This window comes from Triturus cristatus, chromosome 10 (genome assembly GCF_964204655.1).
Source record: "Triturus cristatus chromosome 10, aTriCri1.1, whole genome shotgun sequence".
NCBI classification, from domain to species: domain Eukaryota; kingdom Metazoa; phylum Chordata; class Amphibia; order Caudata; family Salamandridae; genus Triturus; species Triturus cristatus.
Window position 1 is genome coordinate 1,136,700,255 of NC_140593.1, and position 20,801 is coordinate 1,136,721,055.

Here is a 20,801-nt window from a genome sequence, read left to right on the forward strand (position 1 = left end):
GTTTAACATACCTTTTTATTAAAAATTAGCCTGCCGACGACACATCCTCCTAAATTGCGCCTGAGGACCACAACGACATGGGCAAATTCGAACTCCCGCAGGTCAATGACGTCTTCCGTTCGAAGATGGCCGCCGCTGCCGTGGAAACGGCGGCTGCCATCTTGTTTATAATACATGACGTCAGTTGTAACTTGTAGCAGTACGGCCTAAGCCTCTTTGGTTTAGTCAATCATGTCGGGCAAACGCCAGATGTCCACAGACCACCGCGGTTCCGTTACACCCAGCTTTCAGAGATTTAACCTCCTCAGCGCCCTGGAAGAGAGGAGGAGAGGACAGCAGCACAGGGTAGGAAGAGCCCAGACGAGGGTGATACGGAGGAGTTAGTTATGCGGGGGTGGGCACAATACGGCCTGAGCAGCAGCACGGGGTAGGGAGACCCCAGACCAAGGTGATTGGGAGGAGTTAGTTATGTGCGAGGGTGGGCATTACGGCCTGAGCTTGCAATGCAGGCCCTGACACAGCTGGAGGAGTTACCGTTACTGTTTACTATAGCATGGTGTGGTTGTAATACTGAACGAACACGAGAGTCTACCAGAGGACAGCAAGACTGAGAAAATAGCTGGCAAACATGTCGACATTCGAATTGGGTGGGAGTGGGACAGCAGATTTTTAAGCTAACAAATGTGTTTATATATTCTTTCCACACCCCTTTTCCACTTCAGGCCTGTGCAACGAAATTTGCAACTCAAAGTCACTGGCAGCTTTTTCGTCAAATCCCCCTTCTGATGATCGGCAATATTTATGTGTATGATAGGCTATTCTGTGGATGAATTGGGCAACACAGAAAAGTGGGCGAGAAACAAGGTTTTCACTAGGCCACTATTTTTACTAGCATGTTTAGGTCAAAACCTATTAAAACTTGGCAAAATGAGCTACATTCGGTATCCTTTCTTTAAAGTGTAAACTTAAAAGAGCAGCAACTACACGAATTAAACACGGCAAGTACACAAAGTAAACACTTCAGACGTGTTTAAGATCTCTAAACCATTTCTAACTGCTTATTGAAAGCAGACCGAGACATACTTGCAAGACCAAAATATAGGATTCAGAGAAGTCTGTGCTATTTCTTATTTAAGGGCCAGCTTTTGGCATTCTTCAAATCAAAATAACTTAAAAAATAGGCAATATTTTTCTCTGCAAATGGTGGCAATCCTTTAAAAAACACCAATCATTACACAGAGTGGCAGTGACAGTCGTGGTGCAAAAGCATAGCATACAAATTAGCTCTGTAGTAGACTGTAGCAGGCAGGATTCCACAGAGTATTGGGTCTTGAACCATTTTTTTTTGTAGGGTCGAGTGTTACATTGTAACCATTCTTTATTAACCCAAACACCAACACCAGAGCCTAAAAATTACAGACCTTCTAAAATCCCCTGGAAATCAAGGCACAGCAAAACCTAGATTGTTCCAATCATTTTCGTCACCTTTCTTGACAGATAAATTCACAAAATCTATGAAAACACCTAACAATCACTGAACAGTCGTTGTAAAAGTGTACACTACAGAAAATAAAATAAGAAGTAGGGAATTACTTAATAAATCAACTTCAGACATCACTGAGGGAAGCAGCACAGCAAACCATCCACGCCCCTTCCCCAAATCTTTCAAACCCCCACACAAGGACCACAACATCGCATTGTTAGATAGACCGCTAGAGACATCATTAGAGTGGCAGGAATTGTTACTCAGTCCATTCGAGGAAAACAGGTAGAAGATGAGGACCAGCCAAATACAACCGCAAATTCCAGACCAAAGCATGATTATAAGGCCTTGCCTACTCCAATTAAGCATCAGTATGAAAATGGTTCTAATATCACTTACAACATACCTGAGGTCAAACTCAAGGAAAATCAATTAAGCAAGGATCTTTCGCCCACAAAAGAAAACAGGCCATCCCCACACTCACCATTGTTTTCAGTACCCCTGTGAGCCCATTTATAAATACAATGGAGTTGATTTCGTCAGCACTAACATTCCACTCAGAATACTTGACATCTAGGTTGACTTATTGAACGTCCTGGCCACCCATGTCTCTGGCACTGAACACAACTTGCAGGAATTAAACAGTTTAATTAAGCGAGTGCAAAAAGACCCCACCATAGCATATCACTCCTGTCAATGCTCCTCCACCCTAGACCACCTAACATCAATTTCACACATTCTGTCGGAAAGTCTAACAGAAGTCAAATCTTCGAAGCAGCCGGACTTAATAGAAACATCCTCCACCACAAACCCGGATATCCCAGTTTCTCCCTTTGCAAAGAAGGCACTAGCCTCTAAGAATGACCTCACGAATACACAGAGCAAGGAAGCAAATCCGAAAGAAAAATAACACCTGGCAGCTGCAATAAACAAACTGGCAAGAGGAGGACTCTTTCTCCTTCCCGACGACTCTGAATCTTTGGACCACCAGCAACGACCCTCCCTAACTAAGAGGGAGCGCAAAAGCCTAAGGAAAGCAAGGAATAACAAACCGAAACATCTTTCATCTAAATTGGAATCCCAAATGGCCCTAGCCACTACTGATGCCATAACAGATTATGTAGTATCCTGTATAAGTATTAATCCAGTTGCTTTCTCCCTAGCTGCTCACCCAGTGTGAATGTGCTGCATGGAATGTTGGTGGGGTGATGCTGAATGGAATGTTTGGGTGCCTGTGCGGTGAACTGTGACAGTTGGAGTATGGGCTGAGCAGCAGGCATACTGTTCCCGGTGGGGCTACTCTACATTAACTTAACAACTTGTAACTAAGATTGAATAAACATTCATGAAATACATCTCGGCTATTGGACGTCCTTACTACACATTTTGGACAACAATTTAAGTAAAAGATACTCTGCGTTCTACAAATGAAGTTACAGAAAGAAGAATTTTGAAAGAAAATTAAGGTAATGAAGAGTAAGGAGAGACACAATGCTGTACAGCTTTCCAGCCCCACCAGTGACCTCTACATCGGTCGGTCACAGGCAGAGCACACGTCTGCTTACATAGTTTTATTCTCTTGTGTCCAGTAACAACTTTTAAGTATTAGTTGAGATCAACAACATTGTGTTTTATGTTTGGAGCCTGCCTATATTGTCAAGAAACACTCCCTGCCACATTGTACAAATCTCTGCCTGCACGTTGGAAACTTCTCAGTATGGATTTGGACATAAATCATCAATGCTGATGAACAGGCAGCCCAGTGGATTATGGAGAAGACATGGACTTAGTATGGGGGCTTACGGCGTTGTGAAACTATCTACGTGGAAGCCCAAGCCAGTATATGATTCCCAGGGTTTGTGTTTTCTGTGGCATTTAGAAGATTAAATGACGGTGTGTTCAACTTTTATGACACTGCAGAAACCCAGCAGCGGTATGTACTGTTCAATGACTCCTTATGCGACATTGCGGATCAGCAACGTGCGGGGATTTTGCATGTTTTGTTAATTGCACACTGCTGTTTTGAATCCACATTTTGTGTCGGGTAGCGTGTTTTGTTTTTTAAATGTGGCACGCGCACACCTCACAGTTGCTGTTATGGAAATGCTGCACGCGCACCCCTTACCGTTGACTATGTCTCTTCTCATCCAGAGGCGCAAGCCTGTCAATGATGTTTTTGGTGCTTGCACATGCCCAGAGCCACCCAGTGCTACGTCATGTGCGTGTCGCCATCACGGGAGAGGATGACAGTGTGACGATCCATAGCGCACATCTGTATCGTTTTTGGGTATTGTGTAGCGTTTTCACCACACAGGGTTCTAGGTTCAAAAATTAAAAGATAGTCTCCATCAATCGGATTGGTTTGTGATTTGGCAAGCTACTGTGACACTAAGCAATAAACAGGTCAAACCAGTGTCATGTTCAAGCACACATTTCCTGCAGCTTTGGATAGTCTGGCAACGTCGAATCTTGCAGTAATTTGAAGGTGTTAAGGATGGAGAATTATCTTTGTATATAACTTTGGGGTTGCACCAAACATTTCGGATCGGAGAGGTGATGTCTTTCCCTGGACTCTTTTTTCAGGTGAGAGACATTGTTTTGGGCAGTGTGCAATACATGGGTGAGAGGTCGCTCACTGGTGTAGTGTTCTGCTGTTGTACAATCATAGTTTTTGTTTGCCTGGTATTGCCACTGTTTTAAATGCCTTCCAATGTCATACATTACTGCTTTCCAAGTCATACATAACTGCTGTTGCTGTATTGCTCACATTCTAGCAGGTTTTTATTCACAGTGTTTTGTTCTGAAACTGTGCACAAGTTTGCATTAGTGTCGCTACTGAAGTGATGTGATTTTTTTTTAGTGTATACAGTGAGTGTGCGTGGTGTTGGGCTTTAATTCTATCGCTTGGAGTGTGAGTTGTTCACAGTTTACGCTATTGAGTTATGCTGACATTTTACGCTACGTCTGCTCTACCTGGTTAAATTGAAGTTTGCTTATCCCTGACATGTGGGATTGCGTTATGGTTGGGATTTGCCCATTTTCAAAGTCTGTTTGTTTACCCTTACATGAGGGATCACTAGGTGGATGGCTTCCACCTGTTTCTATATTTGTTGTTACACGCCTTTACATGAGGGGTGGAAATGGGTGTAAGTCCTATTTATACAATTTACACTTTAGACCCTTACAATTGTGGGTGTCCAATGGGTACTAGTCTCATTTATGCATATCAGGTTTTATACCCTCATATGAGGGATGATTGTACGGTGTTTAAGTCACCCGTTGCTACACGCTTTGTTTGACGGTGTGTAAACCCTGTGCTACATGTTTTGTTTGCTGCCTTTAGGTTACAAGTGGTTGTATGGCTGGAGTCACCCTTTTTCACACATATTGTTTGCTGCTGCCCTCACGTGAGGAGTGGCTGTATGGGTGGGATTCACCCATTTGCACAGTTTTCTCTACTCTTACTGTAGAATGTTGGTTGGGTGTAAGTGTCACCTGTTGCTACAGGTTATGACACTTGCCTTAGTTTTGGGAACGTTCGGTCTGGCGTACCACACCCATTACTTTTTATAATATACATGTGTGTGTCAGTCGTTCATATGGCTAGTTCATGTCATGCTGTGTTGTGCCTCCTTTCATGCCTGTCTGGCCAGTGGGTGTGGTTGGTGGTAGTCATGTGTGTATGTGTATGTGTCTTGTAAAGCGCACTGCTGCCCTGAGGCGTCGTGGCGCTGTAGACCGCTGGGGAACCCGTCCTGGCTATCCCTGTGAGATGGTCCCTCCTGGGTATCTCCAAGGTGAAACCAGGCATCCCCGGCGAATGTGGGGGGCCGTTGTGGAGATGAGGCAAGCTAATGCCCAGAGTTGCCGAGTGTGTTCCTGGTTAGAGTAGGTACCGAGGCGAGAATTATCGAGTCCGTTTTGACCCTGGTCCACAACCCTGCCGCGTCGGGAATTGAACCCTGGTCCCTGGCCGATTCTCTGCTTGCGGATCTGCCGCATCTAACCAGTGAGCATAGGTGCGATTGTGTCGTTTTTCTAACATGTTGTTTCTTCTGCCATATTTTGTGCCATATTTTAAGAAATTCATAGAGGGGAAGGATGTGTGATATTTAGGGGACGCGCAGCACATGGAGTGTGGACTCTCTTGACCGGATCGCTGTTAAACTACTTGGCCCAGAAGACCTTGGGGGCAGTGTCACCATCACCAGCACCAGCCCCTCCCTCCCTCCTGCGGCGGACTTTAAAAGAACTCGCGCCTCTCGCTTCGCGGGACGCGCAGCGCATGGAGTGTGGACTCTCTTGGCCGGATCGCTGTTAAACTACTTGGCCCAGAAGACCTTGGGGGCAGTGTCACCATCACCAGCCCCTCCCTCCCTCCTGCGGCGGACTTTAAAAGAACTCGCGCCTCCCGCTTCGCGGGACGCGCAGCGCATGGAGTGTGGTCTCTCTTGACCGGATCGCTGTTAAACTACTTGGCCTAGAAGACCTTGGGGGCAGTGTCACCATCACCAGCCACTCCCTCCCTCCTGCGGCGGTCTTTAAAAGAACTCGGGCCTCCCGCTTCGCGGGACGCGCAGCGCATGGAGTGTGGACTCTCTTGACCGGATCGCTGCTAAACTACTTGGCCCAGAAGACCTTGGGGGCAGTGTCACCATCACCAGCCCCTCCCTCCCTCCTGCGGCGGACTTTAAAAGAACTCGCGCCTCCCGCTTCGCGGGACGCGCAGCGCATGGAGTGTGGACTCTCTTGACCGGATCGCTGTTAAACTACTTGGCCCAGAAGACCTTGGGGGCAGTGTCACCATCACCAGCCCCTCCCTCCCTCCTGCGGCGGACTTTAAAAGAACTCGCGCCTCCCGCTTCGCGGGACGCGCAGCGCATGGAGTGTGGACTCTCTTGACCGGATCGCTGTTAAACTACTTGGCCCAGAAGACCTTGGGGGCAGTGTCACCACCACCAGCCCCTCCCTCCCTCCTGCGGCGGACTTTAAAAGAACTCGCGCCTCCGCTTCGCGGGACGCGCAGCGCATGGAGTGTGGACTCTCTTGACCGGATCGCTGTTAAACTACTTGGCCTAGAAGACCTTGGGGGCAGTGTCACCATCACCAGCCACTCCCTCCCTCCTGCGGCGGTCTTTAAAAGAACTCGCGCCTCCCGCTTCGCGGGACGCGCAGCGCATGGAGTGTGGACTCTCTTGACCGGATCGCTGTTAAACTACTTGGCCCAGAAGACCTTGGGGGCAGTGTCACCACCACCAGCCCCTCCCTCCCTCCTGCGGCGGACTTTAAAAGAACTTGCGCCTCTTGCTTCGCGGGACGTGCAGCGGGACACGCCGGGCTAAGCCCGGGCAAAGGGCGGGCCGTCTACGGCCGTCCGCGGCCGACCGAGGCTGGGCTGGGCTACCCCCCTTGTTGCTGGCCGTATAGCTGTTACAATTTGACCCGGAGTAAGGTGACCGACACTTATATTGCTTCCCTTAGGTATATGGGGGGCTGTTTTTTTTTTTTTCTTGTATTCTTTAGTCACACCTGCCATACCTGGTTTACCGCACGCTAGTACTTGTTTATATCTACCGTTTGTTTGTGTATATATTGTCTGTGTCTCGCCCCACTCAACAAACCATCATGGCCACACACTCTACTATACCAAGGCACTCTTTGGCGGGAGGCGCAGTCAGGGGGACATTAGATCATTTTATCACTAGGGCCGCTAATGTCCTAGAACAAGAGATCGCCATGACGGAGCGCCGTCTATCATTGGACCCTATCTATCAGAAGCGTTCATCCCTGGGCCACATCCAACAGGTTCCCTCGCCTTCAACTAGGAACACTGGCTCTGATACCATGGACGACGCTGGCCCCTCCGTGCAGTCCCGCGACACAATGGATATATCGGCCACTCCAAGGGTTATTAACATATGTTCCCCTAACTCGCAATCACTAATGGACACTTCCTTTGAGGATCCAACCCCATGCCACACCGTCAAGGCATCTAAGAGAAAAGCTGCCAAAAACAGACTCCCCTCTCCTAAGCCCGCAGCAAAAAAATCTACCGCCCCAATCAAAAAAAGGAGAAAAGGCCTTCATCCTGAATTGCCCAAACTTATCCCTCAACTAACACCGAATCCTACGCGAGCAAGGCCCTCAAAAGCCCTGATCCAGCCCCCTATATCACCCTTTTCCAACTTACTGGCTGATATAGAGCACTTGGTAAAATCCTTACTTTCACCTCTGGTGGAGAGAGTTAAGAATATTGCATTACAGTTAACATCTCTAGAAGCCTCACACAAATCACTTACCGCATTAAACCATGAAATGAACACCTATCTATCTAAAAATCTTACCTTGGCTACCTTGCCCCCTCCACCCACTCAAATAACTACTCAGCCTAGCGCATTGAACCACATGGAGAACACATCTGTTCCCATGTCTATAGTAGAGAAAAAATCTACTGCCAATGGGGCTCTAAGTGAAGGTCAATTCTCCTACTCTGCAGAGCCCTCGGGTAATAACACCAATCGGCAGCCCCCCCTGGATAACAAACTGGAAAAAAGCTCTCATATTGACTTGCCCCCCCGAATCAGCTCCCTATGTAGTGACACTTACCGGCCTCCCAGAGCTCGCCCCGGGAAAAACGGAGAGACATCAGGATCTTAAAAACAAAGTAGTACACTGGTTAAGCCAAACCAGGCCACTCCCCCCCCCGAAATTAATGGCGAGATATTGCACGTGAGAAGACTGAAATGGTTGGGCCCCAGACCTAAGGACATCCTGGGTGACATTATCATAATCAACTTTAGGGACCGAAGGGTGTTACCCCACATAGTGGACTGGTACACCCCGAGCAGGGGCACGGGAATTTCAACGTGCGACCTGAGCTACTTTTACCCTCGCTCCCTCTTGTCAAACCCTACACTTTCACATCCACTATCGAAGCTCAACACCGAGGCCCATCATTTCACTCTCCCCACTTCAAACAGATACGCCACTCTTTCTGGTTTGGATGAACAAGATTGACTTACCAACTCTGCACTATTGGCTGATAACCCCCCTAACATGAATACTCTGCTAATTACCCCAGAACTTGATAATCCTAAACACAAGGAAAATACACTGTTCATTGACAATTTCGGGTGGAAGTCAACCTATGGCTTTGCCCCCCATCCCCCAACTTTTGAGTTAATTAGCTCAACTGGATGCTCATCAACCAATTCTTCTTCGATTACTTACCCCATGAGGGATACTTCCCTCCTTCAAATTCCCCCGCAACCTCAAGAAATCATCGAGATTTCAACATATTCCACGACTGGTTACACCTGTATGGACGAACCCCTTTTGGGTGACAGTCTTTTGTCCTGGAATGTGGCAGGTCTCCTTGACAAACTGACCAACCCTGCATGGGTGCAAATTGTTTCCCGATATTGCATTATTTGCTTACCGGAAACCTGGACCATCACAGAGCTTCATTTCCTAGGGTATCAGACCCTTCATACCCCAGCTTCTCCCAGTCGCCACGGCAGAAGCAAGGGGGGACTTTCGATCTATATTTCTGTAGAGAGCCGATTAAAACCAGTCCACGTCACAGGGACCTCAAATTACCAGCTTATTAGCTTAACCAGTGGTTCTTTTAAGAATATCGTCCTGGTCAACTTTTACAACAACATTCCAAGTTCTCACCTGGACCAGGTGCTCAATGGGCTAAAAACCGATTTAATTAAAATAGAGACCCAAAATAAATCCGACACGTTAATTATTTGGCTGGGTGATTTTAACTGTCCTTTGTGCCCACAGAGCATTAAAGGCATCTGTGGAATGGTAACTGATATTGACGACTCTTCCAGCCATTTTCGCCACACCAAATTAGGAGACCTTTTAAACGGTCTAACATCCCACTTTAACTTATCTTATGTTAATGAACTAAGCCTCCCACCCAAGTGCTTTAAACCCACCTATAACGGGAGAGGCTGTCACACTACAATTGACTACATACTCATATCCACCAGGTACTCAGGGTCCATACTTAACTGGGAGACCCTTGATACAGCTATTAGTGACCATTATCCAATCGGGGTGACTTTAAAACTAACTCCGCATGCTAAGGACAAGGTTAGGCAGAATCCCCCTTACTCCCCACCTTTACAGTTGGGAACCACTATGGGCCTTTATCTAAAATGAGACAAAGTAGTCCCCCTCACCTTTCTTAACTCTCTGGTCAAGAATACATATGACCATATTCAAATTTGTTTGTCACTCACTGAAAACCCGCAGGCAATAAGCCACTCTTTTTCCGTAATCCTGTCGGAAATTAAAACACTGCTTGCACGTACCCCAACAAAATCTTCTCCATTTACTTACGGCTGGTTTGATAGGAATTGCTCTAAAGCTCTTCGACTGTTGAAAGTTGCCTTAAAATCTAATCCTAGAAACCGCCTGGAAGTCCACCAAGCCAGACAAAATTATCGCTCTATCCGCCAGGCTAGGAAAAACCAGTTGAAGTCAGAGGCCTGACAAGCTCTCGTGGAAGCCTCTAGTAAGAGGGATAATACCGCCTTCTGGAGGGCAGTTAATGCTCCCTTCCTCCGACCCTCCCAGTCCCCAAACTTGGATTCAGCCATAACTGCCGAAACCTGGGTTAAACACTTTAGTACTCTATATAACCCTCTTGACTCGGCTGACCGACTGAGCGAGCGGGAAAGTCATTCTAATTCCCTCCCAGAATTAAATACTTCTACCTTTTTTCCCTTGAACATCTTTTTTGATCATGCCGAAGTATTAATGGCACTAAAAGAAAGTCCCTCCGGGAAGGCCCCAGGTCCGGATTGCGTTCCAATAGACGTTTTTAAATCACAGCCAGATCTATGGGCCCCACTGCTTACCAATGTCCTGAACTCTCTGAATACTACAGGTTTTATTTCCACCTGGCCCGAGGCAATCGTAGTCCCGATTTTTAAAAAAAGCGAAAGGGATAATCCCGCCAATTATCGCCCAATTTCACTTTTAGACTCCCTCATGAAGGTAGCCGGGCGAATTATTTTAAACAGAATACATGATTGGATAAGCGATCAAGACATTATCTCTAACCTGCAATATGGCTTCAGACAAGGCAAGGGTACTATTGAGCAAGGCCTGAATCTGACTCTCATCATAGCCAAATACACCCAGGCTAAAAAGGGAAATCTCTTCATAACCTTCGTAGACCTCAGCTCCGCTTTTGATTGTGTTGATCATGAGCTGTTATGGGAATCTCTTGCAGAGATAGGCTTAGATCCCCCTATTCGTTTATTTATTAAAGAGTTGTACAGGGACGCATCGGCCCGCGTTAGATGCGGTAGGAGTGGAGAATGCTCTGATAGGTTCCTCATTAGACGAGGTGTCAGACAGGGTTGCATATTAGCCCCCCTACTTTTCACCCTCTACATTAACTCTGTTGGTCACCATCTAAACAGAACCTTCAATGACTACCCTACTATAAATGGCAAACCCATACCTATTCTGCTCTACGCGGACGATGCTGCAATTATGTCCCAGACCCGCTTGGGGCTACAAAGGGCAGTTAACGAATTTACTGACTTTATGTCAAAGAGAGGCCTAAATGTTAACACCTCTAAAACCTTAACCATGTCTTGTGGCCTAGGGATTGGGAAAAAACCATGCTCCATCTTTTTGAATGGCAAAAAATTGGACAGTATTGATAGATTCCCTTATTTGGGTATTATTTTTAATAAGAGGGGCACTTGGCGAGCCGCGGCTCAAGCCAGGGGCTTAGCACTGTCTAAAGCTATAGGCGCATTGACTAACTTCTCAAAAAAACTTGGGGGTCGCCCGATAAGTCCTCTACTTCAGATCTACCGGGCGAAGTGCATTTCATCCGGCACTTATGGTTCCGGGATCTGGGGGATCGAGCCCGCTGACCAAATTCAACGCCTCGAGAACGCTTTTTTACGTTATCTCCTGGCTGCTCCACCCAGTACTTCCACCTATATGGTGCACACTGAATTAGGTCTCACACACATTGCAGACACGATCAATTCCTCCCCCCTTATTTTATGGCACAAAGTTTGGACTAATGAAGAGACACCTTTTAACAGAGAAATCATTACAGACTGTCTTAAATTGAATGAGGTCAAGAACATTAAATGGCTGAACTATGTTAAGAAGCTGTCCTCTGACCTAGGGCACCCTGAATTTTTCACTGACCCTTCAACCTTAATTAATATAGCAAGAGTTACGCTAAAACGTCTCGTCCTAAACCATTTGTGCAGCCAACGATGGTCCTTAGAAAAACAAAAGAGCTCAATTGTTGAATATCAACAATCGACCATTACGAATGGAATACAGCAATACTTACTCTTAGAACCATCGCCTTTCATTCGCATGCTCCTGACCCGTTTCCGCACCGACACTTTCTTTAGATTGTTAACTTTTCCTAATCCAAATTGTTGGTCCAGCAACATGGAGAAATGCCCCTGTGACGGATTATCAACCCAATCTAATATTCACTGCATCTTATTTTGCAGATTTTATCAACTGCCAAGGGCTATTTTCTTAAAACCTCTGCTTATATCATGGGGATTGCGCTCATGCAGAATGGCCTACTATAAACTAAAAATGTTGGAAACACCCTTAGCCTTGGCAGCCATTTCATCTTATCTGAATAAGACCTTGAGATTGAGGTTATCAATGCAGGTTTAGCTGACATATGCCTTGATGCCCTGATTGTGTACCTACACTTTTAAATTGTATTTTTACTCGTTTTTATTGGATCTTTTAGATTTATGCGTATGTACTTTTATGATATTGTTTTTACATATCGAATAAAGTTCATTATCTATCTATCTATCTATCTATCTATCTATCTATCTATCTATCTAGTCCTGTATATTTATCTATGCATCTTCTTCATTTTATCTTGTATATTTATCTACTGCATCTACTTCATTTTCTCTTGTATATTTTCCTGGGCATGTTCTTTATAGTTTTCTTCAATGCTATACCGTGGTTTTCATTGTATATGTATTATGTTTTTTTTCAGGTTAATGTTTTATTCCTTCTTGCATTTTGTGTACTTAATCTTTATTTATTTTTTATGGTTCTTGTCATTTCCTAATTTTGTTTTGCAGTTTGACTTTTGTGTTAAATAAAGGGAAAGGCTATGTTGTAGCCTGTATATGTATTAATCCTGTTGCTTTCTCCTAGTTGCTCAGCCAGTGTGAATGTGCTGCGTGGAATGTTGGTGTGGTGATGCTGAATGGAATGTTTGGGTGCCTGTGAGGTGAAGTGTGACAGTTGGTGTATGGGCTGAGCAGCTCCTGGTGGGGCTTCTCTACATGAGACTAACAACTTGTAACTGAGACTGAATAAACCTTCATGAACTAAATCTTGGCTACTGGACATCCTTACAACACCTCCCTACCTAAAGGGAGTGCAAACACCTAAGGAAAGCAAGAAACAACAAACCAAAACATCAATCATCTAAATCAAATTCCCACATGGCCCTAGACACTACTAATGATGTAACGGACAGTGCCCGACAGCAGGGACCAGAGTTTTATCCAATATTTAAAAAAAAACATAGCATTGGCCGCAAACCAAGTTAAAAACCTGCAAAGGAAACAGCTGTCCTGAAACAGCGATACAAACAACTTTCTCTCTGCACCTAGCTTACTCACTGAGTTCCAATACACATCAGCCAGTTCTAATAGCCAAACTCTCCATTAACCCAGGCCCTAGAGAACGGCCACAACGGAACATTAGGTAATCCACCTTGAATCAAGTCTGGTCAGCAAGTTTCCCTTGACCCAACCAACCCCAAAAATACTTGCCATGAGCCCAAGGGGTCAAGATCACTCCCAGCAAATTCAAGAGGCACAAACATGGGATGAGACTTGTCACAGACAACAGGCCACAAAGGAATACCACATAACTCACCCAAACTAAGCCCAGCTAGCATGCTTCACTCGCCTCAACCTACATCAACTGCACCTGTAACAAGCCTGAGTGATAAAAAGAATTTCCAGCAAAAGCAAGAGGCACAAAGATGGGCCAAGGGCTGGCCCGGTAAATCAAACCCAACTAGTACGGCTTCCTGATTCAACCAACATCTACTGCACTTGCAGCAAGCCTGAGTTATCATAATAATTTCAAGCACAATCAAGAGGCACAAAATCGGCCAGGGGTTTGGCATACTCCAGGGGACTCGTATCAATGCAATAACCGGAGAAGTTCCATTGAAATTAGAATTGATCCCACTGTACAGGTCCGGAGGATGACATGACATATTAAACAGGAGTGCTATCCTCAAACTTGCCCATACAATTGAAACTTTAAGCCATCTAAGAACACACAACATAGTAAGTAATAAGTTTAAACCCAATCCAGAAATTACAGGTACCGAAGCAACTGTGGTCAACTGGACCAACTCAAAAACAGCCAAGGAAGTATGGCCACAAAGGGGCTGCTTCCTAAATTGGGCCATTTAACTAAAAAGAACGGAACGTAAGAGGTGCCCCAGCCCCTCATGGCCACATCTGAACCATTCAGCAAAAACTGTAACAGTCTCAGTGGGGACACTCAGGGGCGCAGTTGGCTCAGTAGGAAACCCCTTCACCAACCTAGAAATTCTGTGCATTATCCATACAACAGCCCCTGGAGCACCAAGCTACATGAGACAGGTTTCCCTGCAAAGCTCACAAGGCCCCGCACCACCAAAGAGAGACGCCTGATTAAAGCCAAATACAAAGGAGACACTCCCTCATCACCTTTTAAAATGGTGCTCTTGGACCATGAACAGCCTGAGCAGCAAGCTGGGGGAGATAGACTTTATCATCTTTCTTCAAAACATCGATATCCTCATCCTCCGAGAAACTTGGGTCAAAATCCCAACACCAATCACAAGTTTCAAGGAGTATCACCAGGAAGCAGAACAAATCGAAAGAGGACAGAGACACAGGCAGACTCTCAATATATATAGCCACCCACCTTCGGTGGGAACAAGAACAAGTAGACCTTGGTCTAGCATGGGCGCAATGTATTAAACTCGCATTGTATTCAGAATCACAACACATTACATGCAACTTCAACCTACTAATTTGCAACATCTACATGCATCCCACTCAGAAGAGCAAGGTCGAACAAATTGCCACACTAGCAGCAATTCTAAAATCACTGCAGAACACTTTTTCTTATCATAAAATCATAGTTTCAGGAGATTTAAACATGTAATTACTACAAACAAACATTTATCAACATCATGTGAGCACTACGAAGCCGATAACACCAGCAATAGCAACCCACCAGAAAAATGATCTCCACGGGAAAACATGCACAGCTGCCCTGGAGAAAATTGGTTTATGCTACCTTAATGGTCATTTCCCACAAGACCAACCAGCCGCCTTCAAAAGATCCTCAAATGAACCCAACTCCATCTAGGACTATACATTTGTTGACACAGATATATTTGACAAGATTTCAAGTTATAGTATAACAACCAGTAGAGAGCGAACACTTGCCCCAGCACGTCGAGCTTTCAATCTACCCTCCATTAGCACCCAAAAGTAAAGACTTGATGCTCCAACCTCATGTTTACAATTTAAAACGTCCAGCTTGTAACAGAAAGATGGCTGCTGTAATAATGAGCTACATAACCACGTACATTTCTCAAACTCCTGCCATCCAATTGGCGAAATGGCCGTACTGGGAGTCTCTGATCCCGGAACTCTCCACTAATTGATCATCAAATCGCCTGCAATTTTCCAACATAACTATCAAAGGTCTCACCAGACCTTCATAGAAAAATAGGAGAACTAAACAAGGAAATCATTCAGCTGTGGAAAAACTATTCCAATCATAGCCATTACGCCATGAACCAAATTGCAGCACTGAGACGCGCTTCTAAAGACGCAATTTGGACCACAAAAAACATATAAAGTGAACTCCTGGTTAAAATTGCTGCACACAAGCAAAACAAAAAAAAGTAAACCGTTTTGGGCAGAAATCAACTCACTTGCAAATGGAAAATGTTGTCACCATAACTTTGGTATATCAGAATCAGACTGGATAAAATATATGAAGCAGACCGCCCAGGTCATGTAGTAAACAGCGTAACCCAGAAAGGTACAAATACTAGGGATCTTATGCCAACAGAGAATTGGCCAGAGGCAAATGGCAGAAAGGCACAAACATTGGGGAACATACGCCCACAGAAAGCCCGCCAGAAGGCAAATGGCTGAGAGAAATGCAAGTCCGGCAAATCCTGAGAAAACTCAGATCAGATGGGGCCTCATGACCAAATTGTCTCCCAAAGGCCCTATTTAAATACGATCAAACTTTCTGGGCCTTGCACCTTATTTCTCTATTTAACCTTGTTTTATTTTACAAACACAATACCAGCATTGTGGAGAAGAAGTGTCCTCCATCCCATCTTCAAGTCTGTCTCATGGACAAATCCAGCGAACTACAGACTGACTGATGTCGAAGCCAAACTTTATACCACCAACTTATTAAAAGATCTGGAGGCATGAGTATCAGCTAAAAACATCATCCAGATGACACAAATGGGATTTAGAGCTGGGATGAACACAACCACCAATCTTTTTGCGCTCAGCCTTTTGATCTATAAGGCAAATCGAAAAGCCTCCAACCTATACACCTGCTTCATCGAACTAAAAACAGCCTTCAATAAAAAGTATCAAAGGACCTTCTCTGGGCAAAGATGGCCAGATTGGGCTTTCCTCCGAAACCGCTCAAGGCCATAATAAATCTGCACACGGATACCTGGGTACGAATTAAAATAGGCAGGACAAAACAACCAGAAAATCCCCACATTTATTGCCCTAAAACGAGGATGTGTCCTTGACCCCTGTCTATTCAAGATATATACAGCAAACATAAATGCTCAATTATCAAAAGTAAGGAGCGACCCACCAAAACTTTTAAAGAGACCAATGCACAGCTGTTGGATTAAAATGTTTTTGCATGTATCTCTCTGTTAAGTAAGCATTTGCGGCACCATTTTCATGTGTGGCCGCCATTTTGTGTCATAATCGAAACTCATTTCTCTCTCTGCGCAGTTTGAAAGCAGTTGCTATAGTTTTGCTTCTTCAAGATTGGACCCTGCTGTACTAATGAATGCTCTGTCTTGTTAGCGCATATCTTTCTCACTAGATAGGCCTGCTCCACCCTTAGAGCGGTGGGGACAGCCAGACCGTGGCAATTAATATGTGCCCAGTCTTAAGATCGAAACTCATCTTCTGTACCTTCTTTGTCTAGCTGGTCCGGACTGGAAATTTCCAGTCTGGGCATGTCGTTAGGGGTTCTGAATTGTACATAATGTATCACCATGTTTGCTGAAGTTAGCCCCTCTGCAGCAACCCTTGGAGGCTGGTCAGACTGGACTCTGTTCGAGTGTACCTGAATAAAATATAACAGGTTTGTATTCTCTACTGTCTGACCGACTCTTCATTTGTGAGGAAGGCTGAGAGGTAGTCGTTAGTGACCTGGGTGGCCCAAATTGGGTCAGTTCCTTCAGTTGGCGCCCGAACAAGGACTCCATCAGGTGGCTTATCCTTGCCCGTGGACGGTTGGGCAGGTCGGGCCATCGTCGGTTCATCCGGGCGGATTAGGGATCCCTGCACAAGAGAGTTCTTGAACTTGCAGCTGCCCCGTCTGTCTGACCGGTCGGTCCCTTGCCCAGAGATCAACCCGGTTGGGCTCCTGAATGGCGAAACCCTTGGAGTTGGCAGTGGAGAATACATTTGTTTGACTTGTGTGCACCAGGGGAGTTTGTTTTGGTGCTTCGTGGATATGGTACCATTTTAGTGTGTCTTTGGTATGGTCTGAGGACCAGTTTGGTTTGCATTTGGAACGGTCGGTGGACCGATTTGGATACAAGGTGTTTTGTGAACACTTTGCCCGGCAACACAACCAGTTTGACTTTTGAAAATGCTGGTGTTTAGTTGGTTTTTTGGTTCTTGTTGTCGTTGCTGTTCTGCTGATGCTCGACTGGAAGAAAGTCAGCCAGCACCTTCAGAAGGCACTCTGAATTTTGACATGTATTTGAAGCATGGCCATGGCCCTAATATTTTTAGTACACTATGGCACAAATATACGAGGGACAATGGCGAGTTGCAGTGGCTGTTGACGACGGGCACTTTTGATGAACAGAAAATGGCCTTTTTACAGTAGATATTATTTGCAAGGAAAAGTAGGCAGTCTATGTTTGATTCCCTTAGGACATGGCAAAAGGAGGTTAAACAAAGACGAATGAAGGCAGAGAAAGAGGCCCGAAAAGGGAGAATGCAAACAGTGACTCAGAAAGCTGTAGCACATGATAGAGAGAAACAAGAGCTAGGGATTGAACGTGCAGATAGGAAATTCCTATTACAAATGCAAAGTCTTATGTGGCCCAAGATGAAAGTGATACATTTGTGGAGCAATTATTCGATACCTGACCACCACCCCCTAATGCCCCGCAGAGGATATATCCCGCTCTTCCCTCACAGTACCAGCTATCTAGCTCTCCTGTGGCCACTGTTTCTTTCCTCTGTTCTTGTTGATCAGACTGCTCTGGCTACGGCACCTCCTGTCATTTCTTGCCCTCGCCGTCTGTGGCAACTGTGACTGTTAGTACTCCTGTGACGCCTATCGCTTCGGTCTCTCTCTCCAGCTCTTACTACCACGACGCAGCTGACAATGACGATAGTGCCTGGCTACGGCACCTCCTGTCATTTCTTGCCCTCGCCATCTGTGGCAACTGTGACTGTTAGTACTCCTGTGACGCCTATTGCTTCGGTCTCTCTCTCCAGCTCTTACTACCACGACGCAGCCGACAATGACGATAGTGCCCGCTCCCTCTGTTGTTGCCCCCGCTGTGTTCCACCATTCCCCAACATCACTGAGTAGTGGGACACCGGTACGCAGCCTGAGGATAGAGATTGGGTGAAATCTAAGGAATGTATGGGGCTGGCGTTGGTCCGATCTGATGTGGGAGATGCGGAGAGACAGGTGGTGGCTAACCAGGCTGTACAATGGGCTCGTAACCCCATTTATGGTGTGGAAGATGGGAAATGTTCATTACAATGCAGTCATTACAACGCACTACCTTTACAACGCAGCTGTTATAACGCAACTGCCTCTACATAGCATGCCATGAAAACGCATGTCACTACAACACATGCCATTACAACGCATTATAAGGTAAGTAATGGGGATATTTTAAGTTTTAGGGTGGGTATGGGTTTTGGGGTAAGTAGAAATAGTTATTTTTACCCCTACACTATCCAACACTTACCCTACTGTTGCACTCATCAGAGTGGGAATAGTAATTTTTTACCTCTACACTATCCAACACTTACCCTACTGTTGCACTCAATGGAGTGCAAATAGTAATTTTTACCCCTACACTATCCAACACTTACCCTACTGTTGCCCTAAAAGTATAATGCATTGTAATGGTATGCGTTGTAATGGTATGCATTGTAATGGAATACGTTGTAAATGTAGTTTCTAAAAATGCGTTGTGATGGCATGCCTTGTAAAATCATGCGTTGTAATGGATGCTGCGATGTAAAAACCGCGTTGTAAAAGCATGCATTGTAAATATTTGCGTTGTAATGTCATACATTCGTGGAAGATATGTGGAGCGTTATGAAATATTATGAGCTTTTGTACAACAACATGCCCTTAAGCACATGTCGGCTACTTTGATTGGACTTTGGGAACAGCGCTTTCAGGGTACGACCCCACACATTATATACGATATTAGGGATCATGTGTATGTTACTGATATGGAGCCTGCTTATGTCTTTGGTAATGTTGCGACGTTGGTTGCTTATTGGGCAAGGTTGCTCGAGAAGAGCCATACCCTGGTTACTCAGTATCCAATGTGGGATGTCCATCCCATCTACCATCCAGAGTTCCTGGAGCTAAAAGATCAGCAAAATTGCGTTATTCAGCACAGAGTAGAAACCCGTTTCCAAGAACAATGGGTTTATACTCCCTGGAAAAGGAGTGAAGTCTTGTCTCTTAAGACTCAGTTGTCTAACCCTAGGAAATCTCCCACCGCTCATTATAAGGAACTGACTGAAGCTGCCTCTTCGTCAGTGATGACGCTTGCTGATATTGAAATGTTTTTTGGTTTACTCGTTCCGGTTGATAGTTGGAGACAAGTACACACTCAAGACCATGTTGCAGAGTTGGGTGGTACCTGGGATCAAATTAAGGCCTGGGATCTGGAACGGAAGCCAGGTGATAAGCCTAGGCTGCCCTGGGCTTATCACCTGGCTTGCTTTGCCTGGCCACATCATCACGTATATGCATTCTATTATCCCTCTGAGGAAGTTTGATTGGGACAAGCTGTCGGCTTGCCGCCGGAAGAAGAATGAGAGTGTGTCATACTTTTTCACTCGATTTGAAGGTGTGTTCTTGGACTATAGTGGACAGGATTTGTCAATTGAAGGTGGTGTACGACTGTTTGTCAATAGATTTGTTTCCAATTTGCTTCCTGAGATTTTGACCAGATTGCAGGCACCTGAGAGCTCTTGGTCCACCTCTTCCCCTTCCGTTATCTTGAATATGGCACAGAATTATGAGCACAGGGAAAATGAAAAGAAAGAGAAGATGGAAAAGAAGCATAAGGATTTGAAGACGAAAGTGTTGTTACAGCAGGCTTTTCGAGGGAATGGTGGGGGACGTGGCGGTTTATTAGACCGCTACCATGCACTGGCAGGTCTGGCAATGCAGCGGCCTTGGGGGCAAATCAGTGCGCATACTGTAAAGTGGAGGTACACTGTCGTAGCGAGTGTCCAGAACTTTTGCAAAAGGTGGCGGCCCCTAGAGGACTAGGTTTCTCGTGGACGGGGTCATGGAACAGGTGGACAGGACAGGGCTCAGAATGCTGTGACATCGCAGGGTTATTCTGATCAGAATTATTTTGATGACACTCGAGGTGGGCAGTATTACCATGATGATTATGACACGGATGAGGCGACAGGAATGCCTTACAGCTAGGACAGCCAGGGACAGAGTGAGGGCCCAGTCCAGATACCTGTAGATCAGTGTGGTCCGTATGTTAGTGTGGACGTGCATGATTTGGCTAAAGAGTTTTTGGTGGATACAGGTGCAACGAATAGCTCTATTTCTCTGGGGCATTCTTATGACTTTGTCTGGCCATAAGAGTGTATCCGGGTTTTTCCAGTGTACCGGCTCTAAGCACCATTTCCAAACCCCTTGTGCTGACGATTGGTCCTTTTACGGTGGATTCGCCATTTTTGTTGACTTCTAATTGTGGAGAAAATTTGATGGGTTTGGATTTATTGAAGAA

At 45.5% G+C, this 20,801-nt stretch overlaps 1 protein-coding gene and 1 long non-coding RNA gene across 3 annotated transcripts in view; one reads left to right on the forward strand and one right to left on the reverse strand.

Annotated features, from left to right (window-relative positions):
* LOC146796748 (uncharacterized) overlaps positions 1-91 on the reverse strand; it is a 276,266-nt gene extending 276,175 nt beyond the window's left edge. For both annotated transcript variants that reach the window (XR_014969663.1, XR_014969664.1), the window contains exon 1: positions 12-91. This is a non-coding gene — a long non-coding RNA (uncharacterized LOC146796748). The remainder of the gene's footprint in view (positions 1-11) is intronic.
* A 140-nt stretch (positions 92-231) lies between these two features.
* Positions 232-20,801, forward strand: part of LOC146796750 (testis-expressed protein 47-like) — a 177,897-nt gene continuing 157,327 nt past the window's right edge. The window contains exon 1 of the mRNA XM_085630233.1: positions 232-345. Within this exon, the coding sequence (XP_085486359.1) occupies positions 232-345 (114 nt within the window). The remainder of the gene's footprint in view (positions 346-20,801) is intronic.